The sequence below is a fragment of the Vanessa atalanta genome, chromosome 17 (assembly GCF_905147765.1).
Source record: "Vanessa atalanta chromosome 17, ilVanAtal1.2, whole genome shotgun sequence".
NCBI classification, from domain to species: domain Eukaryota; kingdom Metazoa; phylum Arthropoda; class Insecta; order Lepidoptera; family Nymphalidae; genus Vanessa; species Vanessa atalanta.
The window spans coordinates 7,054,401-7,076,652 of NC_061887.1; the positions used below are offsets into that span (position 1 = coordinate 7,054,401).

Consider the following 22,252-nt stretch of genomic DNA (forward strand, 5'->3'; position numbering starts at 1 on the left):
TTATTTTAAGAACGACATATTGACTAGGTTACGGAATATTAAGTTCTTGTTTTGAAATAAAGTTGGTACAAAGTTAACAGTGTTTCGCTTTGTAGTAAAAAAAAGTTTGTCATGTAACTCGTTTATTGTGCAGATAAAATTAAGCTATTTTAAATATGTAATTGTCATTTTTTACTTCACTTCTTCAAATTTTCTGTCAAATGTTACGGTTCCAATATTTACGCTTTTTATTTCCTCTTTACTCGCTGCATCCTGTAAAAGAAACATAATCAGTGGCGTAGCTATCGTAGGGCCAGGTGGTGCAGTGCACCAGGGCCCCTGAGCTCTGGGGGCCCTCTAACCTAAGCTATGAAAAGAGCTTTGAATAGAGATGAAGTATGGATTTAATTTACTAACGATATGTTTAACTCACTGTATCCTGTACCCTATTCTTATTACTATCTATAATTTTGAATGCCAATGTACGTTAAAGAGGGGGTGAGGTCCTGATTCTTTTTCTATGCACCGGGGCCCTTACCCACCTAGCTACGTAGATAATAAATATGAAATATACAGTGAGTAACAATAACAGACGTTGGCCGTCAGACTTACTGGCTTGGCATCTAAGTCTTCATCTTTGGATGACTGGTGTGGACTAAGCCAGGGGTCGGCTAAGATTTGAGGTATTTTTGCACGTAATTTCAGAGGAGCTAGAATCTTTGTGATTAGCTTGCGACATTCTGTCGATATTTTCGGTTCGCGAGGAAATGACACCTTGTTCTGGACTTGCTATAAAAACACGAACGATATATTAAAAATGTATATAGTAAATATAAAAGTAAAGTAACAGCTTGTCAATATTCCCCAGCTGATCCTTTAAAAGGAAGCTTGGAGTTTATCCAATCACGCTGTTGTATCCAAAGCATGAGTGTATACATCTTCTAGTATGTTTTGTTATGTTGTTGAATTATAATCGCACACATATGCAAGTCATGATGTTTTCACCGCTAAGAAATTATCAAATTATGCACATGAAAATTTAATTGTGTCAATTCACAGCCTGAAGAACTGCCTTAGGCCTTGAATTTCCATAGTTGCGAATTTTATTTTATACTGTAATATACAGACTTAGAAGATCTACTAAGATTAAAAACCATATTTTCATAAAACCAATAACATATCGTTAAAACAATTACCTACGAATATAAATAAAATATCATAGCCTAATTGATACCTTTAAGAGTTGGGTATAGTTAGTATCGTCAAAGGGCAGTCTACCATACACAATCGCGTAGAGAACTACGCCCATACTCCAAATGTCAGAATCCTGAGGCCTATAAGGGACACCCTTTAGTATTTCTGGCGAGGCATAAGCATAACTCCCACAAAATGTTTCGCTTAATGCATAAACCCCGTTCTTCGGTTTCATATGGCCTCTTGCGAAACCAAAATCAGATAGTTTGATATTCAGACTATTATCCATAAGGAGATTTTCACATTTTATGTCCCTGTGAACAGAGAACAGATATATAAAGTCAATTTTCTTTTAGCCTTAATTGACTACCCATTTATTAAAAAAGTTATCACGACACGTCGAAAACTATAGAAGTTTTCGACACAAAATATCGTCAGTAAAATCGAGGTACAATATATATAGTTGTATAAGTATAAACGCTACAAAATGTTGCTCCAGGTGAGGCTTGAACTCACAACCTCGGCATGTCTCGCACGCACTGCGCTATAAGTGCCGTGCGCTAACCGATTGCGCCACTGGAGCTGGAAGAATATCCTCCTAAAATCGCAGATCGTGAAGGAAATACTTATTTTGAGAATATAATAATTGAAAATAAGCCTATTAGTTGTGGTTGACTTTTTCCTGTTTGTGTCTATTGTGTCCAATCTTACCGATGTACAACACCCCGCTCATGACAATAATCTACCGCCTCCACGAGCTGTCTGAACCACCGACGACCGCGTGACTCATCGATATGTTGGTCTTTCCGAATAATATCCAACAGGCTGCCATTTTCTGCATATTCCATCACAATGTACACTCTGCAATTAGTTAATTGTTAAAAATTTCGTTGGTTAAAATTATCAGTCAAAATATTTATTTTGTTCAAATAAAAAATCTAGATAGTTCTTAGTAAGTAGGAACGTCTACTGATGATATTTTTATATAAATAATTTAGATTATCAATTACTTACACCTTATTCAATATTTTCAAAATTATTATATTGTATATATTGTAGAAGGAAAAAAACAAGGTAAAAACTATAACTAAATAAATAGCAAGAATAATAATAATTATATATACATACAAATAAAATTACAAGATGATTTTTTTAATTTCATTTAACGTTTTTACAAATATAAGTATTGTCATATCAAATAATTAATGTATCTTACGGAAACACTACATAATATAATAAGGAACACTGTTACTAATAACGTTAACTACGGAAACTACTTGACATATTTTTAAAGTAGAATCAGAACCTATGAGTGGTTTCAATTGCTTGTAAGAAGCGTATTAAGTTTTCATGCTTCAGTCCTTTTACGACTTCTATCTCTCGGGGAAGAAATTTCTTCAGATAGTCGCCAGGTGCTTGAAACTTGCTTATTATTTTTATTGCCACTTGACAATTGTGTCTATCACTATTGGCTACCTACCATAATATAATAAAAATTAAAAACGACTATAATAACAACAATCATATCATATAATATTTCAAGTAAACATAATTTGTAATAATATTGAAAAAAATTATGGTCTCGTTAAGATTGTCATTACAAGGTCTTCTAACAATAATTTTGTGATTAGTTATGAATAAATATTTTGATTGAAATAAATATACCTTAACAATATTAATTAACTTTGACACGACTAACATCTCACCTTGACTGTGGCATATGAACCTGAGCCTATGGTTCTGCCCAAAATGTAACCATGTGTTTCAAGAACTGTTAACTTTCTTTCGGTTTTAGCTTCAACGCCACTGTGAACAGTTGTTGTGGGGGTTGTAGACATCTCGCCATGAACATTTTCGTCAGTTCTTATATCTGGTCCTGGCATATCATAGAGTATTATTTATTTTTAAATTTTAATTTAGTAGAATTCATACTATAATTTAGTAAAGCTCATGATTGAATTTTCATGTAAATTTTTGTATATCAAGTCATTCTGTCATTTATGAAGTGATTTTATTGAGTGACGTAGGAATAAAGTTTGAAATTACCGCTGTTTTTTGTTACCCAATTACATCTTAGCCAGTGTTTTATATAAAATATAGATTTGTAATGTTGAGAAAAAATACATTTAATTTTAATAATTAATTCATGTTAAAGACTTAACATAACATATCATATTTTATATTATAATTATATAAAACTCATTGTATTTATTAAACTTCATTTATATTCGCAGGCACATTCAAATATAAATTATTTATTAATTAAACCAATAACTAATTAACATTATTAATTGATTGTTATCATTGTCATGCTGGATTCTCTTTAAATGTAAAGTATTTTTGTTTTTAGAGCCTGCAATCATTTTACTTTTTAAACGAAGTATGTTCTTAGCTTAAGTTTTTGAAATGTCTTTCTGACATTCTGACATTGACAGCATCTGTCGTTAAAAATCAAGATGGCGGCATAACAATAACAAGTCAGAAATAGGTTAATACAGCATTTCTGTAATATATTGTTGTTATTGTTAATCGATTCTTTAGAGTTTTATTAGAAATACATTACATAGGAACAGTAAAAGAACGTTTTGTGATTTTGTGACAATTGGTGCTAAATATTCAACATAATTTTGAGAAATAAGTTATTGGTGAATCATTGACTATAAATTATCTAATAAAATATAATATTTGTAAACAGTGAAACCGTTATTGCACCGCAATTATTGGTGAGATAATTGTAAATATGATTTGAATGTTAAAGGCATGCCCCTCAAGTAGTTTTAGAGAGCTTCTTTGTAAGGTTATTTAATACATATATGTTTGTATACTTCTACTTTAAAATATAAATGTTTTCTTTTTATTGTTTTTTATAAATGTATATGCAATTCTTTTATTTTATTGTGAACTTTTTAAGTTTGATTTTGATCTATATTTTTATAGACCTCAGATACTAAGTTGATTTACAATTTTCTAATTATAATTTAACTTATTAATATTTGCAACTTTTTATAACAGTAGTACATTTTAATCATACTAATAAACGAATAAACATTGATCTTTGTTTAATTTTCTTTTTGCTTTCAAATATTTTTTTGCTTTTCTACTTTTAAATATTCTATTTTCCATCTTATATTTAAGATATTTATAGTACTTGTGTAGTTTAGGGCTGAAGTGTCCAAGTAAATGACTTATATTTGGAAATTAACTTTAGTCAGCATCCAGAATTGGATAACAGTCTTCGGACATTGTTCTAAATATCTAAGCAATTACCACTAAGTTTTTATTTAATAAATTTGTTAATGTAATTTATATTGTGCAGAGTGAAGAAATGTAACTGTCGAAATTCTGTTTCACCTATCCCACAGTTTATGATGGTTGATTTAATTCCAAATATTATAATAAGGGGCTGAGGAGCTCTTTGCCCAGCATTGCCAACATAATGAATGATTTATAACTAGTTACTTCACTAATTATAAAACTTAAGTAAATTGTTCTACAGCAAATATATGAAATGATCTCTTTTGATATTGAATATTTGTAAATAATCACAAATTGACAAAATAAACTCACTGAGTTTCCTTTACCGGTTCTTCTCACCTCGAACCGGTGTTAGTGTTTGGTTTGACAATCAAGAAGTCAGTGTTATGCTTCTATGTATTGAATGAGGGAATTAGATTTGATTGAGTGGATTTGAAAATTATTTAATAATTAGTATTCATACAGATTTGAATGTTGTTCTGTATTGTACGGTATTAGTGATTGTGAAAATTAAATAATTGTTTTTATATCATTTAACCAACCATTGGGTAATTATTTTTCTTAGATGTTTTTTTATAGCATAGGCAGGCAGGTTGGCTAACCCCTAATGGTAAGTGGTCATCACTGCCTGTACAAAATTTTAACCGTAACTTACTGACTCATTGGCATACTAACCCATCAAATGGGAACACAATAGGTATTGCTTCTTTGCCATAGATTCCATAGAATATACGATGAGAAGGTAGTACCTATCCAGTCAGGCTTGCTGCTATTATGTACTGTACCACTATGTATGGTACTGTTGTAGGTGGAATAATTTTTTATGCATAAACTATACATCTATATATATATTAATAAATGTGAAAGTAACTCTGTTACCTTTTCATGCTTAAACTGCTGAACTGATTTAGATGAAATTTGGTGTGGAGATAGATTTGAGTTCCGGGGAAGGACATATTCTACTTTTTTAATTCACCCCTCGAGGGGGTGAAATGTGGGGATGATGCGTTGTGTGCTATAGGTATAGGTTTATAAATTTCGTGCGGGCAAAGCCGCATGTTAAGATATTGAACAATTTCTTCTCTAGTTTACGTTGTTTGCGATCGTGTATAATAACACCTATTTCAATCACATAACTAAGGCATATTATGTAATACAGTACATATTATATGACTATATATATTTTATAAAATAATTTTCATTTTTAAACTTCTCTATAATATCCTATTGTAACTGTAGAAATACAAATAAAATCATGCCGAAACTTTGAAGCTTGAAATTTATGCTATGGAAAAATGTCTGTAGCATTTCGTGACATGAGCGTTTGTGACAGAATTTCGAGTTGAAAGCCCCGCGTCATTCGACGTCCGAATACAAAGAAAACAATTGCCACGATCCCATCGGATGGTCTACGAATCTTGTCGTACGCGTTCCGTCCTCTGTTCTCCACTTTTACATCCATTTACCGAGATCCCTTTCGCAAACTTTTGAATCTCCATTTTATAGCAAAGAGGATTCATACCAGGGTCTCACTTTACTGGACGTGTGCAATACTTCATTCGATGACCCATTTTCGTACATTTGCCTCTTTTTTATGCTTTCATTTAGTAAAACGTATTTCTCGAGCTTTCCCACTGCTTTTGTTATCGTAATTGCGAACTCAGCTCTTCGTATTCATAGCTTATTTTTTTTTTTTAATATTTCGTTAATTAATTAAATACTTCCATTGAAAGAATTGAAAGAACATGTTCGTATTTTACTAACGTATTCTTTCAATAGGGGTACTGTAGGTACATAAATATATATTTATAAGTATTGGTACATATTTTTGAGGAATGACCACGATGCCCCTTATTTTAATTATATAAAAACTCATTGTATTAAAAAATATATTAAGAGCTAAGATTCAAACTATAAAAGCAGCTTCCTTAAAACTATTACGAACTTCAAAAGATTAATTTACATCACAATCCACTTTCATTAAGGACTTTAGGGCAAGTTAAATTATATTTATCTAATAAGGCTCGCTAATCTTAAACGAAAATGCATTAAAAACTTAAAATTTGTTCTCAAACAAGATAAAAGGAAGCTAGACTGGCGCACGTATCCGAAAGGCGTCACATCAAACAATTAAGAGTTATCTCGAGTTAGGTGTACGATATATTGCAGACTTGATTACTTTTCCTACTCCAGAAACTAATAAAAGTTGACCAGCAAACCGAGAACTCAGAAGTCTCGTTTTTAATTGAAACATTGGAGTTTCCATATTGAATCCATCAATAGCATGCTCCCGTTCTTTTCTATGTATTGCGTTATTGAGTTATGTGTTCTAGAAGATATTTTCAACATTACGTACGTAATTAGAGTAAAAGTAGAGTTGTAACAAACTTCAAAATCAGTAAGGCTAAAGATATCACAGTCTGTCTGATTTCTTCGAGCTTGGACGTCAATAATGGAGCGGAAAGCAAAAAGTTAGCCTCGAGCGCGTTATCAATTGTATCTTGGAAGTTAGAGAAGAAAGTTTTCATTCATTTATTGCACGCAGAGTGAAAGAAAATCCATAATGGTTGTGTTTTTCTTAAAGTTTATGTGTAAAATGTGAAATTCGTCAGAAATATATACTGCTACCTAATATAAGACCAAACTTGTACAACTCATGTACTTGGGCAATAAGTTTTTATTACCATTTATTTATAATATAATAATTATTTATGACATTTTATTTATCCATGTTATCGGCTAAGAAAGCCGAGATAAAGGTCAAGAAATATTTATATAACAAGCAGCGTGTGTAAGCAAAGATGGCATGTTTAATTTTGACTAACTATCACTGTGAGTTAAGTTAATTATTATATTTTATTATTTAACAACGATAAGAAACTGGTATATTGCTTGCCTTATGATCAGAGCTCAACACTGCTATTGGAACCGTAATAAATATTAACAATCCATGGCACTGCCAATGTCAGCTTTCGGAAGTAAGATGTTATTTACCTTCTGCTTAACACTGGTTCACTCACCCTTTTTACTGGTAAACAACCACACGTTTATCTGTTTACCGGTAGAATATGTGATGAATAGGTGGCATCTACCACCACGTGCTTACATCAAATCCTTCCACCGATTACAAATAGTTATGTAACATTTTTTTTTGTTAATATTTTAGCAGACCCACGAGTGGGCTTTGAGTCTGTGAGCTCATTGCGAAAAAAGTTTCTTAATTTTCTGTATAAAATTCGTTGAAATAATAGTTAAATTGATAAATGATACTAATAGAGTTGCTTAAACCCGGACACTTGGTAACGGGGTCAAGCAAATGCTATAGAATTATTTTAAAGCTTATTTTAACTAATTTCATATGAAACATATTTTTTGGTAAACAAATGGTGAAAACTATATAAAAAATATATATAAAGTAGATAATTTATCCTTTTCTTTATTGAAGATCTTTAGTGTTATTTATTATTTAAAAAAATTATAGTCGTGATAGTTTAAGAGATTTTCACAATATCAGCTTACCGGCAAATAGTCTAAATACTTCCTCTCGGCTTCCATTGCTTCTCTTTAAGAGCAATGCTTGTGCCCTGTTTCAATTAAAATAATCTAGTGCCCATTCCAGATTTATGAGCAAAATATACGTGACCTACTTTCAGAAACCCGTTTGCAGATTTTTTAACTTATTTTGGTAACTTGGATCACTTTTCTGCTTTAGTGTATATTTTATGGGAGTAATTACTTCTTCGTATACAATATTTATAGAAAAAAATATACTTAAAAAACGATGCTATTTTGATTACTTGAGGCATATCAGACTTGGTATTTCATAACATTTTTAGGGCATCTTTTTTTTAAGCTTTTTCAGATATAAACTCTCATTCACCATTAAAATAAGTGGTCGCATTTTATTTTGATAACCCTTCAATGCTGTGACTTGGTTCTTCTATTCAGTATTCGTTTTTCGTTTGTTTTTTCGGACGCAAATTTTCAGAGTAATGGAAATAACTGGCATTGTATCACATTCCTTTTTAAACACGGGACAGCAGGTAAGCAGACGAGGGATAGCGACACTTTGCATCCCTTTTGTTATTTCCAGAATTTTAATAGAACAGTCCCTGTTTTCGGCCTTGTGGAAGTCATTCATGTGTCTCGCAAAAAGCTTTTTCATGGGGTAATAGTAGTTATGGTTAACGGTGGGGATCATAACGACCGCAATGTTATGTTTACCATCCACGAATGATTATCGTGTATTTTAGGAGTCCAGCTTTAGTAAATTATTGTTTACTTGGCGAAATTTGGCGGTATTAGTAGATTTTGGTTAATTTAATAGCAAACTTGTTTTGTGAATCAAAATTGGGTGTTGATTTAACATGAGAGATATATAAGTAAAATAATTAAACATTGATTTCAAAATCGTGTAGGTACATTGAAAATTGAAAGTGTTTTTTCAATATTATTTACTTGATTATAAAAATAACTTAATTAAATTAAAAAAGTTATACAATTAAAAAAAAGCATAATACTAAAAACATATTATAATTGTGATTTAATAATTTGGTACTATCGTGCTGCTACGTTGATGAAGCTAGGAAATGAAAATTCAACTCTTTAATGGTAACTATAGTAAATCTCATGTTATTGCTCATTTGGTTTATTTTGATGAGTCTCATACTCTAATATGATTTATACCTATTTAAAGTCAAAATATTGTGATATTTACACATTCATTCATTAACTTGAAGTTTTCGAATGAATGTTTGTGTCTTCTGTCGCCAAAAAAATATCTCAATAACTGAGCTAAGTTTGCATTCAACGGTTGACTTTATAATTAAATTTACATTTGAATCCTATGTAAGTTTTCTCGAAGATCACTTGGGATGTTTGGACTTTTGGTAGTTTGGAGTATGTGGACATACCATTGCACCCAGGCAATCATTTTTTGTGTAAATCATATTCCATTTAAAGTGGAAAAAGATTTCTTTAAAGTGCATAAAAATAGAACTTGATATTCGTACTTTTTCTGTGAATTTTGACTGCTATTCATCCGTCGTTGTTGAATTTATGTTCCGACGTGCCTTAACAGTCGTAAATGTTCTACGGGTATCATAAATGTTCGACGGAATTGAGATGGGGACTACGCTGCCCATTCCTGGACGTATATTCTGACCTCATTAAGTGCTGCCATATAGGTGTCTTAAGTGTTGAAATTTTTTGTTCAGCTCAAGTAGAAAGTATATATAGAGAGTAATCTTAAATTGATCTTTATTCAAGTTAGTGCTTGAAGTACTTAAATGTTTTATACTATTAATAAGAAATCTTTAAATAAAAAATGATACATTTCGATTTCTTCTTAAAAAATATATGTTTGGTTATTTCGACGTAGCTAAGAGCTACGATGCTACGCTCGTAGAAGATAACATAAATTATTTATTAACAAGACACAACATAAAAATAGCTCGATAAATCTCTTGAATATAAAATTACATCATGGAATCCAATAATACTTTAATCAGGTGAACTACCGATCTGAAGACGGCGGATTTAAAGAGTGCAGGATCGGCCGGTTGATTTAAATTAGGAGAAGCCTATGTCCAGTAGTTAAACATTGAGAGGCAAATATGGACGAATTTAAAACATTGTAATGCTGAAATTGCAATTCGTTAGAAACTTTTACATTGTATACCCGAAGAATTAAATATAGTCGATAAAACTCTTAAAAGATCTTTTTACTTGGCTTTTTTATTTATGATGCTTTTTTCGTATTGCAAGATATTAACGACCGTTTACATACAATTAACTTAAACGTAATAGTATTCATTTGAAATAAACAGATGAGCAAATATTTAGTTGAACTAGGCCAACTATTAAATTCTGTGAACGTTTGCAAAACAAATAGTTACCTTTTATGTCCCGTGTCGCGTTGTTAGGTACTGCACTGTGTAATTGCCTTAAACGCTTTTAATTCGTTCCTATTGCGGTGAATGGAAATGGGGTTGTTGACATCGATTGTAATGCGTTTGAAGATATATATTGATATATCTACCTTTGATATATTGATTTAAGTTAAAGAAAAAAGATAAGTTAACAGTATGTAGGTACTACGGGGTGATATAATAAAATTAGTTTATTGGAAACCTAATTAATTGCAATGTATATATATATATATAGATTAGACAATATGTAGGTCTTAGGGGACATATTTTGTTTTTTTTATTATTTTGTAGGATAAGAGTAATCGGTATTCATACAGTGTTACATATATAGGCTTACCTAGTAGGTACAAATCTACTAGATAAGCACCGTCTAAGTAAATAATATTACAATATTATCAGCCTTTAAATTTCCCATTGCTGGTCTAAGGCCTCCTCTCCCTCTGAGGAGAAGATTTGGAGCATATTCCACCACGCTGACAGAATTTCGTTATAAACCGCAATCATCGGTTCAGATGCACTCGTTCTAACCACTAGGCCATCTCGGCTCGCACTCTCTAAATAAATACTTTGTATTAAAACTTGGTTGGGCAGTTATAAAAATAATATACACAACGAAGGTGTAGTATGTTATATTTTTAAACATGCTCATTATAAAATCAAAATATATTTTATTAAAGTAGGATCTTAGAGGCATTTTTGAATTGTCATTTCACATACATAAAATTCGACCGAGAAGAACTGTCAAGAAAGTGTAAAGTTACTTTTTTTCATCAATCATATACTTACATACATGAAAAAATGTTGCTTGTAAATTAACGAACGATGCACGCTTTTAATCTATATTTTTAACACAAGCCTTAATATTGTCAATAGTTAAATATATAATTTATTACATGCACATAAAACTAATTTAAATTTTCGATTAATAGTAGTAATAATCATATTAGTAAAACTAACCGCTAAATGTTATTAATATATGCAATTACGACCAAAGTGTACCGCATACAATAACACAAATTCGAAACGAATCTCTAAAATGCACATTGCATTGTAATGGTTCTAATTAATTAGCTTATTAATTATGAGCGCAACATTTGTGGATAACTTCTACGTTCTTCAACGTTATACATAAAAACAATATTTCTAATGGTTTTCTATTAATGTCATTATTTGTAACTAATATAAATGCGAATGTGAGTTTGTTAGTTACGCTTTCACGCCCTAACTGCTCAACTGATCATTATGAATTTATGCCTACACGTTGTGCGGGGTGCAAAGGAATAGGATATAGGGTGTTTACCTACACTCTATTCCAACCATAAGAGGAAAAAATCCAAATAAACAACATTCGACATCAAATTGACGCGTTATCATTAGTTGAGAGCTTGATTAATCTATGATATTCACAATGGATTTGCGAAAAAATGGCGACTTGAACGTCGACGAATCTGTAAAATTAAAATGGAAATAAGTTGTTAAGTGTAATAGTGTTGTATTATAAATAAATATATATTAATCATAAACTCTTAGTAGTAGAATACGTAAATTTAAGGTTTATCTTTTTTGCTATTTCCATCGGAATAGGTTATATAACCTAGACTTGAAACGGCAATCATCGGTAATCAATTAATATTCGTATGTTCCATTCACTGGAATATATGTACTATATCGATACAAATTTGTACTTTAATTGTTATGGTTTTAAGAAATGGTCGGTAAAATTTGTACTATTGGTTTAATATGAAGAATGTTGGGGCGCTGTGATGCTCATCCACTATTTCAATGCTGATAGGTATGTGAGACAAGTGAAACGACCGGTAGCTTGTAACACATTGCTTTATTTATCCGCGGGGCAACATCAACATTAACATCACCGCTGTACATGACATATGTATTACATAACAAATGCGGTGTGTATAAGTTACCCCTTTACGTAATAAGTTAATGTTTAAGAATCATAAACAAAATCTAGCACATGAAATGGTCTATGATCATTTAACATTGCGTCGGTTGTATAAGGTTTATTTTATGTTATCTCGTCAATAGAATTAGTTATGTTTTTCTCGTTGACTAAATATCATTTTAGTTGAGCAATATACTAAAGTTAGAAGTTAGTATTGGTGTTCATTTTTTTTCGTGCAGCTATGTATATGTTACTGTAAAAGCTCGAACTAATTTATTATAAAAGACGACTTTTTCGGACTTTTACCATTCCAACCTAAACTAACCTAACGTGTAAATCCTAAGATTTACCAAGTGAATAATGGTAGAAGTTCGAATCCCAAAGTTTTATGGACATTTACCATTCATATTCGGTAAATCTTAGGTTTTACTGGAAAATCTTAAGATTTACCGTAGTTCGAGCTTTTACAGTAACATATATAAACATTAAATATATCTATAACCGTTATATAATATTAAAATAGCATAAAGACATCCAGCTAAAATACTTACATTAGTATTCTTTTTTTATACATTTTGTTACACTATAAAATGTAAAAGGTTGTACAAGCGTATTAAAATACGCTTAAGAACGCGTTATATTTTCCGAAACTCATTAGCAACGTGTGAAGCAGGGCATTTGAGAAAAATGGCGAAATGCTTATACACATAATATATATCCTATCTCGTGTTTTACGATTTCCATATCTCTGTAATATTTTAGCACTAAGAACGGAATATTTGTATATTTTTAAGATTCTCGTCTATAAATAAAACGTTTGTGTTCGAATCAAAGTTAAATCCACGCACAATATATACATATATGATATTTAAATTAAACCATAATTGTGTAGGGTAGTCACTTACAGCGTCAACGAAGTGGAAATCTCATTTTATGGCTTGTGAACATATCTCTTAATTAAATTGCAAGGGAGGAAAAAAAACTGAGTCAATCTCATTAGTTGCGTTATTCTATTGATCAGCAAAATATTATATCGGATCTATCGTTTTAATTTTAATTGTTTCAAGAAAAGTATTTATATAGTATTTATTATACATTATACATTGATAAGAAAATCTGTGGGAATATTATTATTTTCCTTTTTTTTACTACCGGAATGATTGGATTAAGTCAGGTCATATACGTATTTTATTTGGGCTTTAGACGGTCAGTGGAACTTGGCCAGACATTAATTTTTCAGCAACATTGTGATGGATGTGTCCATTGTAAGACAGGCGAGTTATTATGATTGTAGTGGTTTTTTACGATAGCTCTTTATTAGGGGAAGTGGCGTTTTCTTGTAACCGTCATTTTAGCGGACTGTCACCTCAGATTAAAGAATAAGTTGGACGAAAAATATGTGAAGTAGAATGAAGCTGTTAGTGAGTGTGGCGGTGATAATATACATCCTTATTTTTTTGTAGTCATTTGCGTATCAATACTCATTATATTTAATCAAAACCCTAACATAAAACCTCTCAGGAAATAAAAAACAACTTATTTTCAATTAGAGAAAGACTAATACAAGTATTAACTATTACACTTTATTTTACCCACAAAAGTAGTGATATATTTTGTGAAAAAAAATTAACGCAATAAAACCGGAAGACTCGATGTGTTGCCGTAGTTAATTGGGAATAAAATAGTCACATATTAAAAATAATAGTATTACATTTCTCATCATACTTATAAAATAAAAATCCAGTGTTCTTGTTTTCAATTTATTTTTGTCTGCAGTAGACGTCCGCTGCCGTGCGTACTTTTTGTGTGCGTAGGCGTATGCGTGCACATGTCTGTGCGTGTACGTGTTTGCGTGCGTACGTGTTTCCCACTATTAGCGGGATGGCTTTGATATTTTGTTTTACTTCAACTGACTTAATTTACAAGTTATATGCGCTCCATCTTATTCTTTGGTTTGAGGAGGAATTGCTAAGGCAGTTCATTACTTGACCATAAATAAAACAATAGTTACATAAGTTTAAATGCAATACCTTATTTATTTTAGTGAGTAGCTTCAAGTATGATCATAAAACAAGTAAATCATTCGAAACATTTAACTAGTAACGGATTAAACTGATAAGTTAAATCCTAACATAGGCCACATAGCCTTCAATCAAATGTAAAGGGTTGTTTGATCAGTATAATAATAGTAAGAGTTCAAGGGCAGATGCCTATTTCAATATAAATATTATCTCAGTGCCTCGCTAAACGCAGAATAACATTTGCATATTTATAAGAGAGCAGCCCTTAACAAACATGAAGGGAATTGACAGTGTAGTTTGGGTTTGTAGCCGACATAATGGCCCTTTGTCGATGATACTGTCAACTCATCAATAATCACTCAACTTTACTCTCCTCGTGTAGACATTCAAATATAAACACATGAAATCGTTATTTCAAACTGCATAAAGTACATTAAGTACAGTACAGTACAATTATTGTCCGAACTAATTAAAAAAGAAATAAACGTCTTTAAAATAAAGACGTTATATGCTAGATACACTTTACGTTCTAAACCTATCGATTTGGATGATTTAAGCCTTTTCCTATTGAGGCAAGTCACCAGGTAAAGTCAACTTATAAATGTGAAATTGTTGGGTTAAGATCTTTTTTCTTTTTGAGGAGGAGGCTTGGAGACGCTTCCATCACGTTTCTCCAATGCGGGTTAGTAAATACATATGTAGTAAAATTTTGTTGAAATTAGATACATGGAGGTTTCCTCACGATCTTTTCTTTCCTCACTGAGTATGAGATGAATTATAAACATAAATGCAGCACATGAAAATTAAGGGCTTCTCTGGGTAACCCGTAATCATCGGTTAAGATTCTCAAGTTCTAACCACTTCGCCACCTCGGCTAGGCAGCCCTTTTATCTTTGATATGTACAACATAAAATTCATGTTTATTCGACCGATTTCTTCATATTATTGCATTATATTTAAAGAGATATGTGCGAAATCGTGTATTATACTAAAGAAAAATCTAATGATCTGATTTAAAATGATTCTTAAAAAGTAACCAACAAAATACTCTTATAAGAAAAATTATCACGAAATGATAAATAGTCAACGTTTTATAATTAAGACTAGATCCTTCATTGTTGCTAATGTCAAAATTAACTTAATTTTATTTTTGTAAAAGTACTTTCGTCTGAATTTATCAAAGTGAAAATAGTTTGAAATTGTATAATCCTCATTTTTATATTGACCTAATTCACATTCAAATAAAATTTTGTGCAGATTACGTAAAAAAGACGATTATATATCTTATAAAGATAATAAAGGTAAATGTAATTATATTTGTTTTTATTTTATTACTATTACAGACTGTTTCTTTTTATTATATTAGATAGTCAATAAAAATACCGTTCAGTGTAGCGAATCTTAAAATCCCTTAGTATAAGCATAGGGTGTGTAAAATTTTATATTGCAGTTTATTTTTATGTTCGTGGGGATCTCGAATGCATACTTGCTTTGGGGATGGTATAATTACATGAGTTAATTTATATTTCGTTTTTTTTTTTCATCGTCTGCAATAAATGCTCGCGGCCTCACGTAAAGCTTCGTTATAACAACAGGGTTTTCTTGCTATATAGATACAATGGATTATTTTTCATATATTTTCGTATTGGAGTTGTAGTATTATAAAAGAAAGAAAAAAAATTAAGAAAAAAGAAATGTTTATTTAGGACACGGTACGATTATAAAAATTATAAAAAAAATGTTATAAAGACTAAACAAAGTATAAACTACTTAATCTTCAATAAAAATCAACAAAAAAGAAAAAAATTAAGAAGAGATTTGATAGGTGTACCATTCAGCTTTCAAGTCGGGTTCCAAACCCCAATGCTGATTTTTAATGGTACCATATGAAGCTATGACAAATGTAAATACATTTGTTTATAAAATGTAGACATACGCACTTAATACATAAAGGACTCTCAGAAACATTGATAAATATGGCATATTACTCAATAAAAGATTATATTTATAATAAAAAAGCATGGATTTAGTATTTGTCGATTTCTTGGCAGGATATATTAAAATGTAATTGTACTTGATTGACATAAACTATGTAATAAAAATTGTGAATATGTATTGAGTTTCTTGGCGTACTTTGCAGAATCTACTTTCCAAACCGGTGATAGTTTTACATTTAATTCACTGATCCTGTGCCTCTTTCAGGGAACGTCACTGAACCCATTCTTCAACTCTTATTTTCTAAAATATATTTAATAGTTATTTCCCTGTAAATATTTTCAAACAATATTATTCTTATAAGCAATTAATAAAATAAGTAAGTTAAACTAAGTAATAAAAGTGAGTTAATTTTATATTATGTTATTCTTAAGTGAGTTCAAGCTACTCTCGTATTTCTGATGAGAACTTTATTGTCTAGACTTATCATCTATTCCATTATTATTCTATCTTTCACTTTACTCAGTAAAGCTATTTCCAGAACCTTCTATGAATGAGGTTATTCACTCTCAAAAGTGTTACACTTATTTATCTTTAACTAATAAAAATTGAGGCGTCAAATAATTTAGGGCTAAGAAATAGCCAATTGTTTCGCTACTGGGTAAATGCTTAAACAAAACGTATGGACATATTCCATATACTGCTCTATTTCGGGTCGGATAAACCTATTAGTTTCCTACCGATATTTGCTTCGGCGAGCACGAGATGATTTGATTACATAATTTATAATATAAACAAATTAAATAAATGATATGCATAGGAACTTAATATGGCTGTAGTCGTATTTGGATCTCCGTTGAAGATGTTGTTCTATAGACCGGATAATCTTCGCTGTGATAAAATTTTCATAATTTAAAATTAATGTTTGTATATTAGTCCTCTAGAGCGTTTCTCAAGTGCTCATCCGATTGTGAAAAAGGTTTCTTGGGCTGCTCTGCTTACGCCTGCAAAGATTTGTGGGTGGAAAAATCAATAATTATTCTTTGTATATAGTAACACCCTTTTCCCTCTGCTGGGCTAGGGCCTCCAATCCCTTTGAGGAGAAGATTTAGGAGGTTATTTCACCACGCTACTCCAATGCATCACATGCAGGTTTCCCCCCGGCGTTTTCCTTCACCACGGATTTCGAAATGAATTATAAATATTAATTAAGTATATGAAAATTCAGTGGTTTGAACTTGCGATTATCAGTTTAGATGCATGCTTGACTCATTCTTTGTGTATATGTATTTCAATACAAATGTTTTATGTAAACCTTAATTCTACTTGTGTAACCGGGACGGTTAGTTGGAATCAAATAAAATATATATTATACGATGTATGTTTTGTCTCTAAAGATATACGTTGGACTTCCGTAACGCCTTTTCGTATAACAATAGGATCTTTAAATTAGACTGATTGGGTAATGAGGAACTTGAACCCCTAATCCTTTATTTAACTTTACGAGAACTTGTCGCAATGCGATATACATAGAACATTTTTTTTCTTAACTTTGCAGTAAGGCTTCGGTAATCGAACACTTACGATTTTCTGCACAGTTGGTCTATAATTGAAGTTTATAAAATTAAAGTAAATGTGCCAGTGCTGGACTAAATTATCTTCTTCTTTTGAGTAGAAGAAATGAAGATCAATTCGTCACACTTTCCCAGTGCAGGTGGCTGGATGTCGATGTTTATATGTTGCAGGATTTTCATCTCACGTAATTTTCCTTGGTGGAGTAAGAGTTTAATTATATACATAATACAAGGCACTTCAAAATTCAATATTGTCCTGGGTATGAATTCGCAATCATTGGCTAAGATTTATGTGTTACTGATAACAGGGCCATCTCATCTTGAAGTTCATGAATCTTCATTATTTATCTGCTTACTATATTTTTTTTACTTTAGACTATTTGTATGCTTCCCTTTCCCTTGTTAGAACTGTCCTATTTTATCTGCATTGACTAACATAAACCCCATTTTTCAAATGATTACTTTTGTTCATGTGGCCGAAAATACACTGAAAATGGTTTCCAAAAGCTCTGTCCGTTTTATATTATAATTTATTTATACTTTCAAATAAAATAAAAGATTTTATTTTGTGTTCATAAAAAGAACACAAAATAAAAACTTACCTAATCTAAGTAAACAGTTCAGAACAGAAACAAAACGTAGCTTAAAACTATTTGAAAATTATCTATGTCTAAACAACTGTTTTTTATACTAATATGAAATAGTCATTGATTACCCTGTAATACTATACGGTACTTAAGTACCATTTTTTCTGTTAATTAGGCTAAATAGTTTGGTCCCGTTCACCGCAAGGTAATTCTGTAAGGCTTCTGTAACTCGACGCGATATCACGAGCAGCCCTCTTAACGGGGCTAAATTAACGACATCCCCTCTTATTAACCCTTGCTGAGCACAGACTCTATTTTGGGAACTACCTCGGTAACCATATTAACAGGCAGCTGTGTAATTTCCTCGATTTTAAAGATATAAATTTCATCATAATGAGATTAATGTATTTTATGTTAAGACTATTGTTGTAATAATAATGTTCCATTATTCGCATAATATTCTACAAATTAACTCGACGCTAAACATATATGAAATACGCTATTATAAAAATTAATATAAATATTAAAATCATAAAAAACACATCTTACCATCTTGTATGCGAAGTTTCTTAATAATTCTTTTTCATATAGTCTATGAAAAAGCTTAATTCCACTCAGGTGGAGCTGAGCGTCTTGGTAGAAGAAAAAAAAATGCAAAATTTAATTAACAAAGTTATCTCAGAGCTAAAACACAAGTTTCGGAAGAAAAACGAGCGAACTGACACGTTAATTTGATTCTCTCGAATTACAACTGGTTGAGAGAGCGTAAAAGAGATCGTGGTTCGAATGTAAAGATTGGAACAGATACCTTAGCAGTACGTGTTCTTACGTAATATCATTATCCACACCCTTAAAACAATACATTAAGACAAATATTTTCAAGCAAAGTAAACAGGCATTCTGTGAATTTTTCACTAGTAGCCTATTACACCACTCTGTTCCACTGCAGTTTTGATGTACACACATATGCTAGTGGTGCTTGCCCGAATTTTAAGTCCCGTTCCCGTTTCCTATCTACTGAGTCATCTTGGATGTTTAAGTATCAACAATAGTTTTTACAAGTTTTATTGTAAGATATTTAACTTCACTTTTCATAGAACAATTCAATTTTTGAAACGTATAATCATTTGAACAGTAACTTCAGAGCCGGATTTAGGAAAGGGCAACCGGAGCAACTGCCTTGGCGCCTCCACAACAGATATTCCGACGAGTTAACAAATATCTAGATATAGTCAAATTATAATAACTGTTTTAAAAGTTACCGATACAAGTAAATAAATTCTAGTTTAATGATTAACTAAATATTCAAAGTAACATAATATAGTTATTAGGGTCTCCACACCTCTGTTGCTCTAGGGCCTCCAGTCCTTTGTGGCCCCAGGGCCTCCGGACCTTTAAATCCGACTCTGAGTAACTTTAGCACCTCATCCAACGAATCCATCAACGAATATCTTAATTATTCTAATAAAATGCTCATCCATTGTAATGTAATAATGAAATTTATCTTTAACATTATTAGATTGGAATGGAATAATGTTTCTATAGAGCTAGTGCACTATAATAAAGCTGTCACGTTACTTACGCACCAGCGGATAAATGTATTTAGTTGGTGCTATCAATATTGCATCGAAAGCTATTTAAACTTTGTTTATAGATAACATGGTTTGGCATAATGTAAGTATTATACATTTATTATTATTATACAAAAATATTATTTCCATCCACGTAAGCCTTTTTTTTTTTTTTTTTTTCGCTGGAAAAACGCGTTACGCGTTTCCCCCACGTGGAAGTGGGGGGGTATGTGGGACTCGCCGGTGCCCAAGATGTTAGCGGCACACCGGAATACCCACTAAAAAACCAGCGGTACCCTCTCCGTCTCATCGGTAGGCGCCACGGGATCGCTTTCGCATACTACCGTGACGCCCTGACGGTCGGCCCACCTATGCGGGCCTCCAATTCCTAGGGGGGATTCCCGGGGTACTGAGAACCCTCCTAGCTCCTGTGGCGCCTATTGAGGCGGGGGGAGAAGGTGCGCGTAGCGTTGTTTCCTCCTCCCCGGTCTTCTTCGGCGGATCGGGTCTGCAGCAGCGTCCACCTCCCGCTCCCGTTCCGCTGCCTCCTTCTGCGACATAACGTTTTCGCAGAAGGAGCGCATTTCTGACCAGCACGCCTCGCTACCGAGCATTGCGTTGATGACGCTCGGCAACGAGAGGTCTCCGCCCAAAGACGCCACCAGGGAATGCCTCTGGGGCCCCCACGCAGCACACTCAGTCAGGGTGTGGTACGCCGTGTCCACTGACGCGCCACACTGATGGCAGGAGGGTGACACCTCCCGCCGCGCTATCCCGTGCAGGTACTTACCGAAGCATCCGTGCCCGGTAAGTACCTGCGTCATCCTGAACGTGAGCGTGCCACGCTTTCTCTTGACCCAGCGACTCAAGTGGGGACGAACCGCCTCCACTGTCGCCAGGCCTGCCGTGGGTGACCCCAGATCCTCCTCCCATTGGGCGATCAGGGCTTGCTGGGCTATGGCTCTGATCCGCCCGACCTCCGCCAACCCTGGACGGTCGCCGCCGTTCCTCGCCTCCGCCCGGAACCGGTACACCTCTGCGAGCACCTCCGCTTGGAGTTCCCAAGGTGGATCACCCGCGAATCCACGTAAGCCTGTACAATTAAACACGCTATAATATATGAGATGTATTCAAACGTTCGTATTTTTTGTGTTGAGTAACCTACGAAAATGTTTTCCTGTCTGATGCATGTTTGACCTATAAAGATTAGAGAACTGTGCAGGACAATAGAAGTGCACTATTCCATCACAAAATCGTCACGATCGGAAAGAGTTCAGACTCGGGACTAACGGCTTCACGTTCTTTGCGAGACACAGGAGTGTAAATACTGGCGACTTCCACGGCTATGTCATGACAGAAACAATCAATAATTTTTTTAATGGCCCGGCTTCAGGATTTTGTTTAGAACCTAAAGATTTGCAGCCTATACAAACCAATTATAAATTATAAAGTAAGTTTTATTTTTTCTTAAATATATAATTAGTTAAAAAAATATAATAATTTATTGTAATTGTAATATATGTCTTATTATAACGCTATTACTGATAAATCCTTTACATTTATATTGAAATAAAACTAAAATGGATTAACTCCGAATAGCCATCATAAATTTTCACTCGTGCCAAAGACAATAATGTTCTCAAGCTACTTTCTTTCGTGTTTATTTTATCAACGAAGTAGAGCAGGCTATCGATCTCGGTTAGGTTATTCAGTAGTAAGGATCGACGCCACTTAATCTGAGATGTTGCACTTGCTGAGATAATTTCACGCCAGCCGACGACGTCAAGGCGGTATGCCGGTTTGCCATCAATTCAATTTCATACCTAGCTCCGGTTGGGAACTATTCGTGCCTTTCAAATAACTTTATGCGACGGTTTTCTCATTACTTATATTCTTGTGATATCATTATCACACTTCTAACAAATTATAAGCTTGTTTATGTTCGAATCTATTTCATTGTTTTTATTCAACTTTATTAAAATATTATGAAATGTCTTTCATATCTTAGTTAAAAGAACTTATTGCGTTACACACATTCGTACTTTTTCATATATGTTGTTATTATTATTCTATTACATTAATTTACAAACATAATAAAGTTTATTAGATGAGATTTATTAAATAATTGATTAACTCAAAAGCAAAATGTAATATATACAAATGTAATGGAAGCGAGGGACAAACTAAAGAATATACAAAATTGTATCATCTGATATAGAAGTCACCCTCTACGTATATCGAATGGAGTCATTCTAAACTATTCACTGTAACGATTCGATTGACGATCTCTGCACTGCGATAAA

The 22,252-nt window shown here is 32.6% G+C and overlaps 2 protein-coding genes and 1 non-coding gene across 3 annotated transcripts in view; 1 reads left to right on the plus strand and 2 right to left on the minus strand.

Moving 5' to 3' along the window:
- Window positions 1-105: 105 nt before the first annotated feature.
- LOC125070434 (testis-specific serine/threonine-protein kinase 3-like) lies at window positions 106-3,153 on the minus strand. The gene is made up of 6 exons (XM_047680310.1): window positions 2,880-3,153; window positions 2,480-2,649; window positions 1,885-2,034; window positions 1,214-1,487; window positions 592-768; window positions 106-252 (listed from the first exon to the last, which is right to left on the minus strand). Exons 1-6 carry the CDS (start codon window positions 3,054-3,056, stop codon window positions 172-174), a joined length of 1,029 nt encoding a protein of 342 aa, XP_047536266.1. The 5' UTR covers window positions 3,057-3,153; the 3' UTR covers window positions 106-171.
- On the minus strand, window positions 1,665-1,756 carry Trnai-uau. Its single transcript is given in 2 exon segments — window positions 1,665-1,700; window positions 1,719-1,756. It is a non-coding gene; the product is annotated as a tRNA-Ile (tRNA).
- Window positions 3,154-3,639: 486 nt separating the features above from the next.
- Window positions 3,640-22,252, plus strand: part of LOC125070342 (semaphorin-1A) — a 341,204-nt gene continuing 322,591 nt past the window's right edge. The window contains exon 1 of the mRNA XM_047680167.1: window positions 3,640-3,907. The gene's annotated coding sequence lies outside the window, so the exon portion shown is untranslated. The remainder of the gene's footprint in view (window positions 3,908-22,252) is intronic.

Excerpts from the sequence above, each read along its gene's own strand:
- LOC125070434 (XM_047680310.1), bottom strand. The coding sequence starts at position 3,056 with ATGCCAGGACCAGATATAAGAACTGACGAAAATGTTCATGGCGAGATG. Across the intron at positions 2,650-2,879 it reads GTTCATATGCCACAGTCAAG|GTAGCCAATAGTGATAGACA; the intron begins GTGAGATGTTAG and ends ATATTATGGTAG. Across the intron at positions 2,035-2,479 it reads GCAATTGAAACCACTCATAG|AGTGTACATTGTGATGGAAT; the intron begins GTTCTGATTCTA and ends AACTAATTGCAG.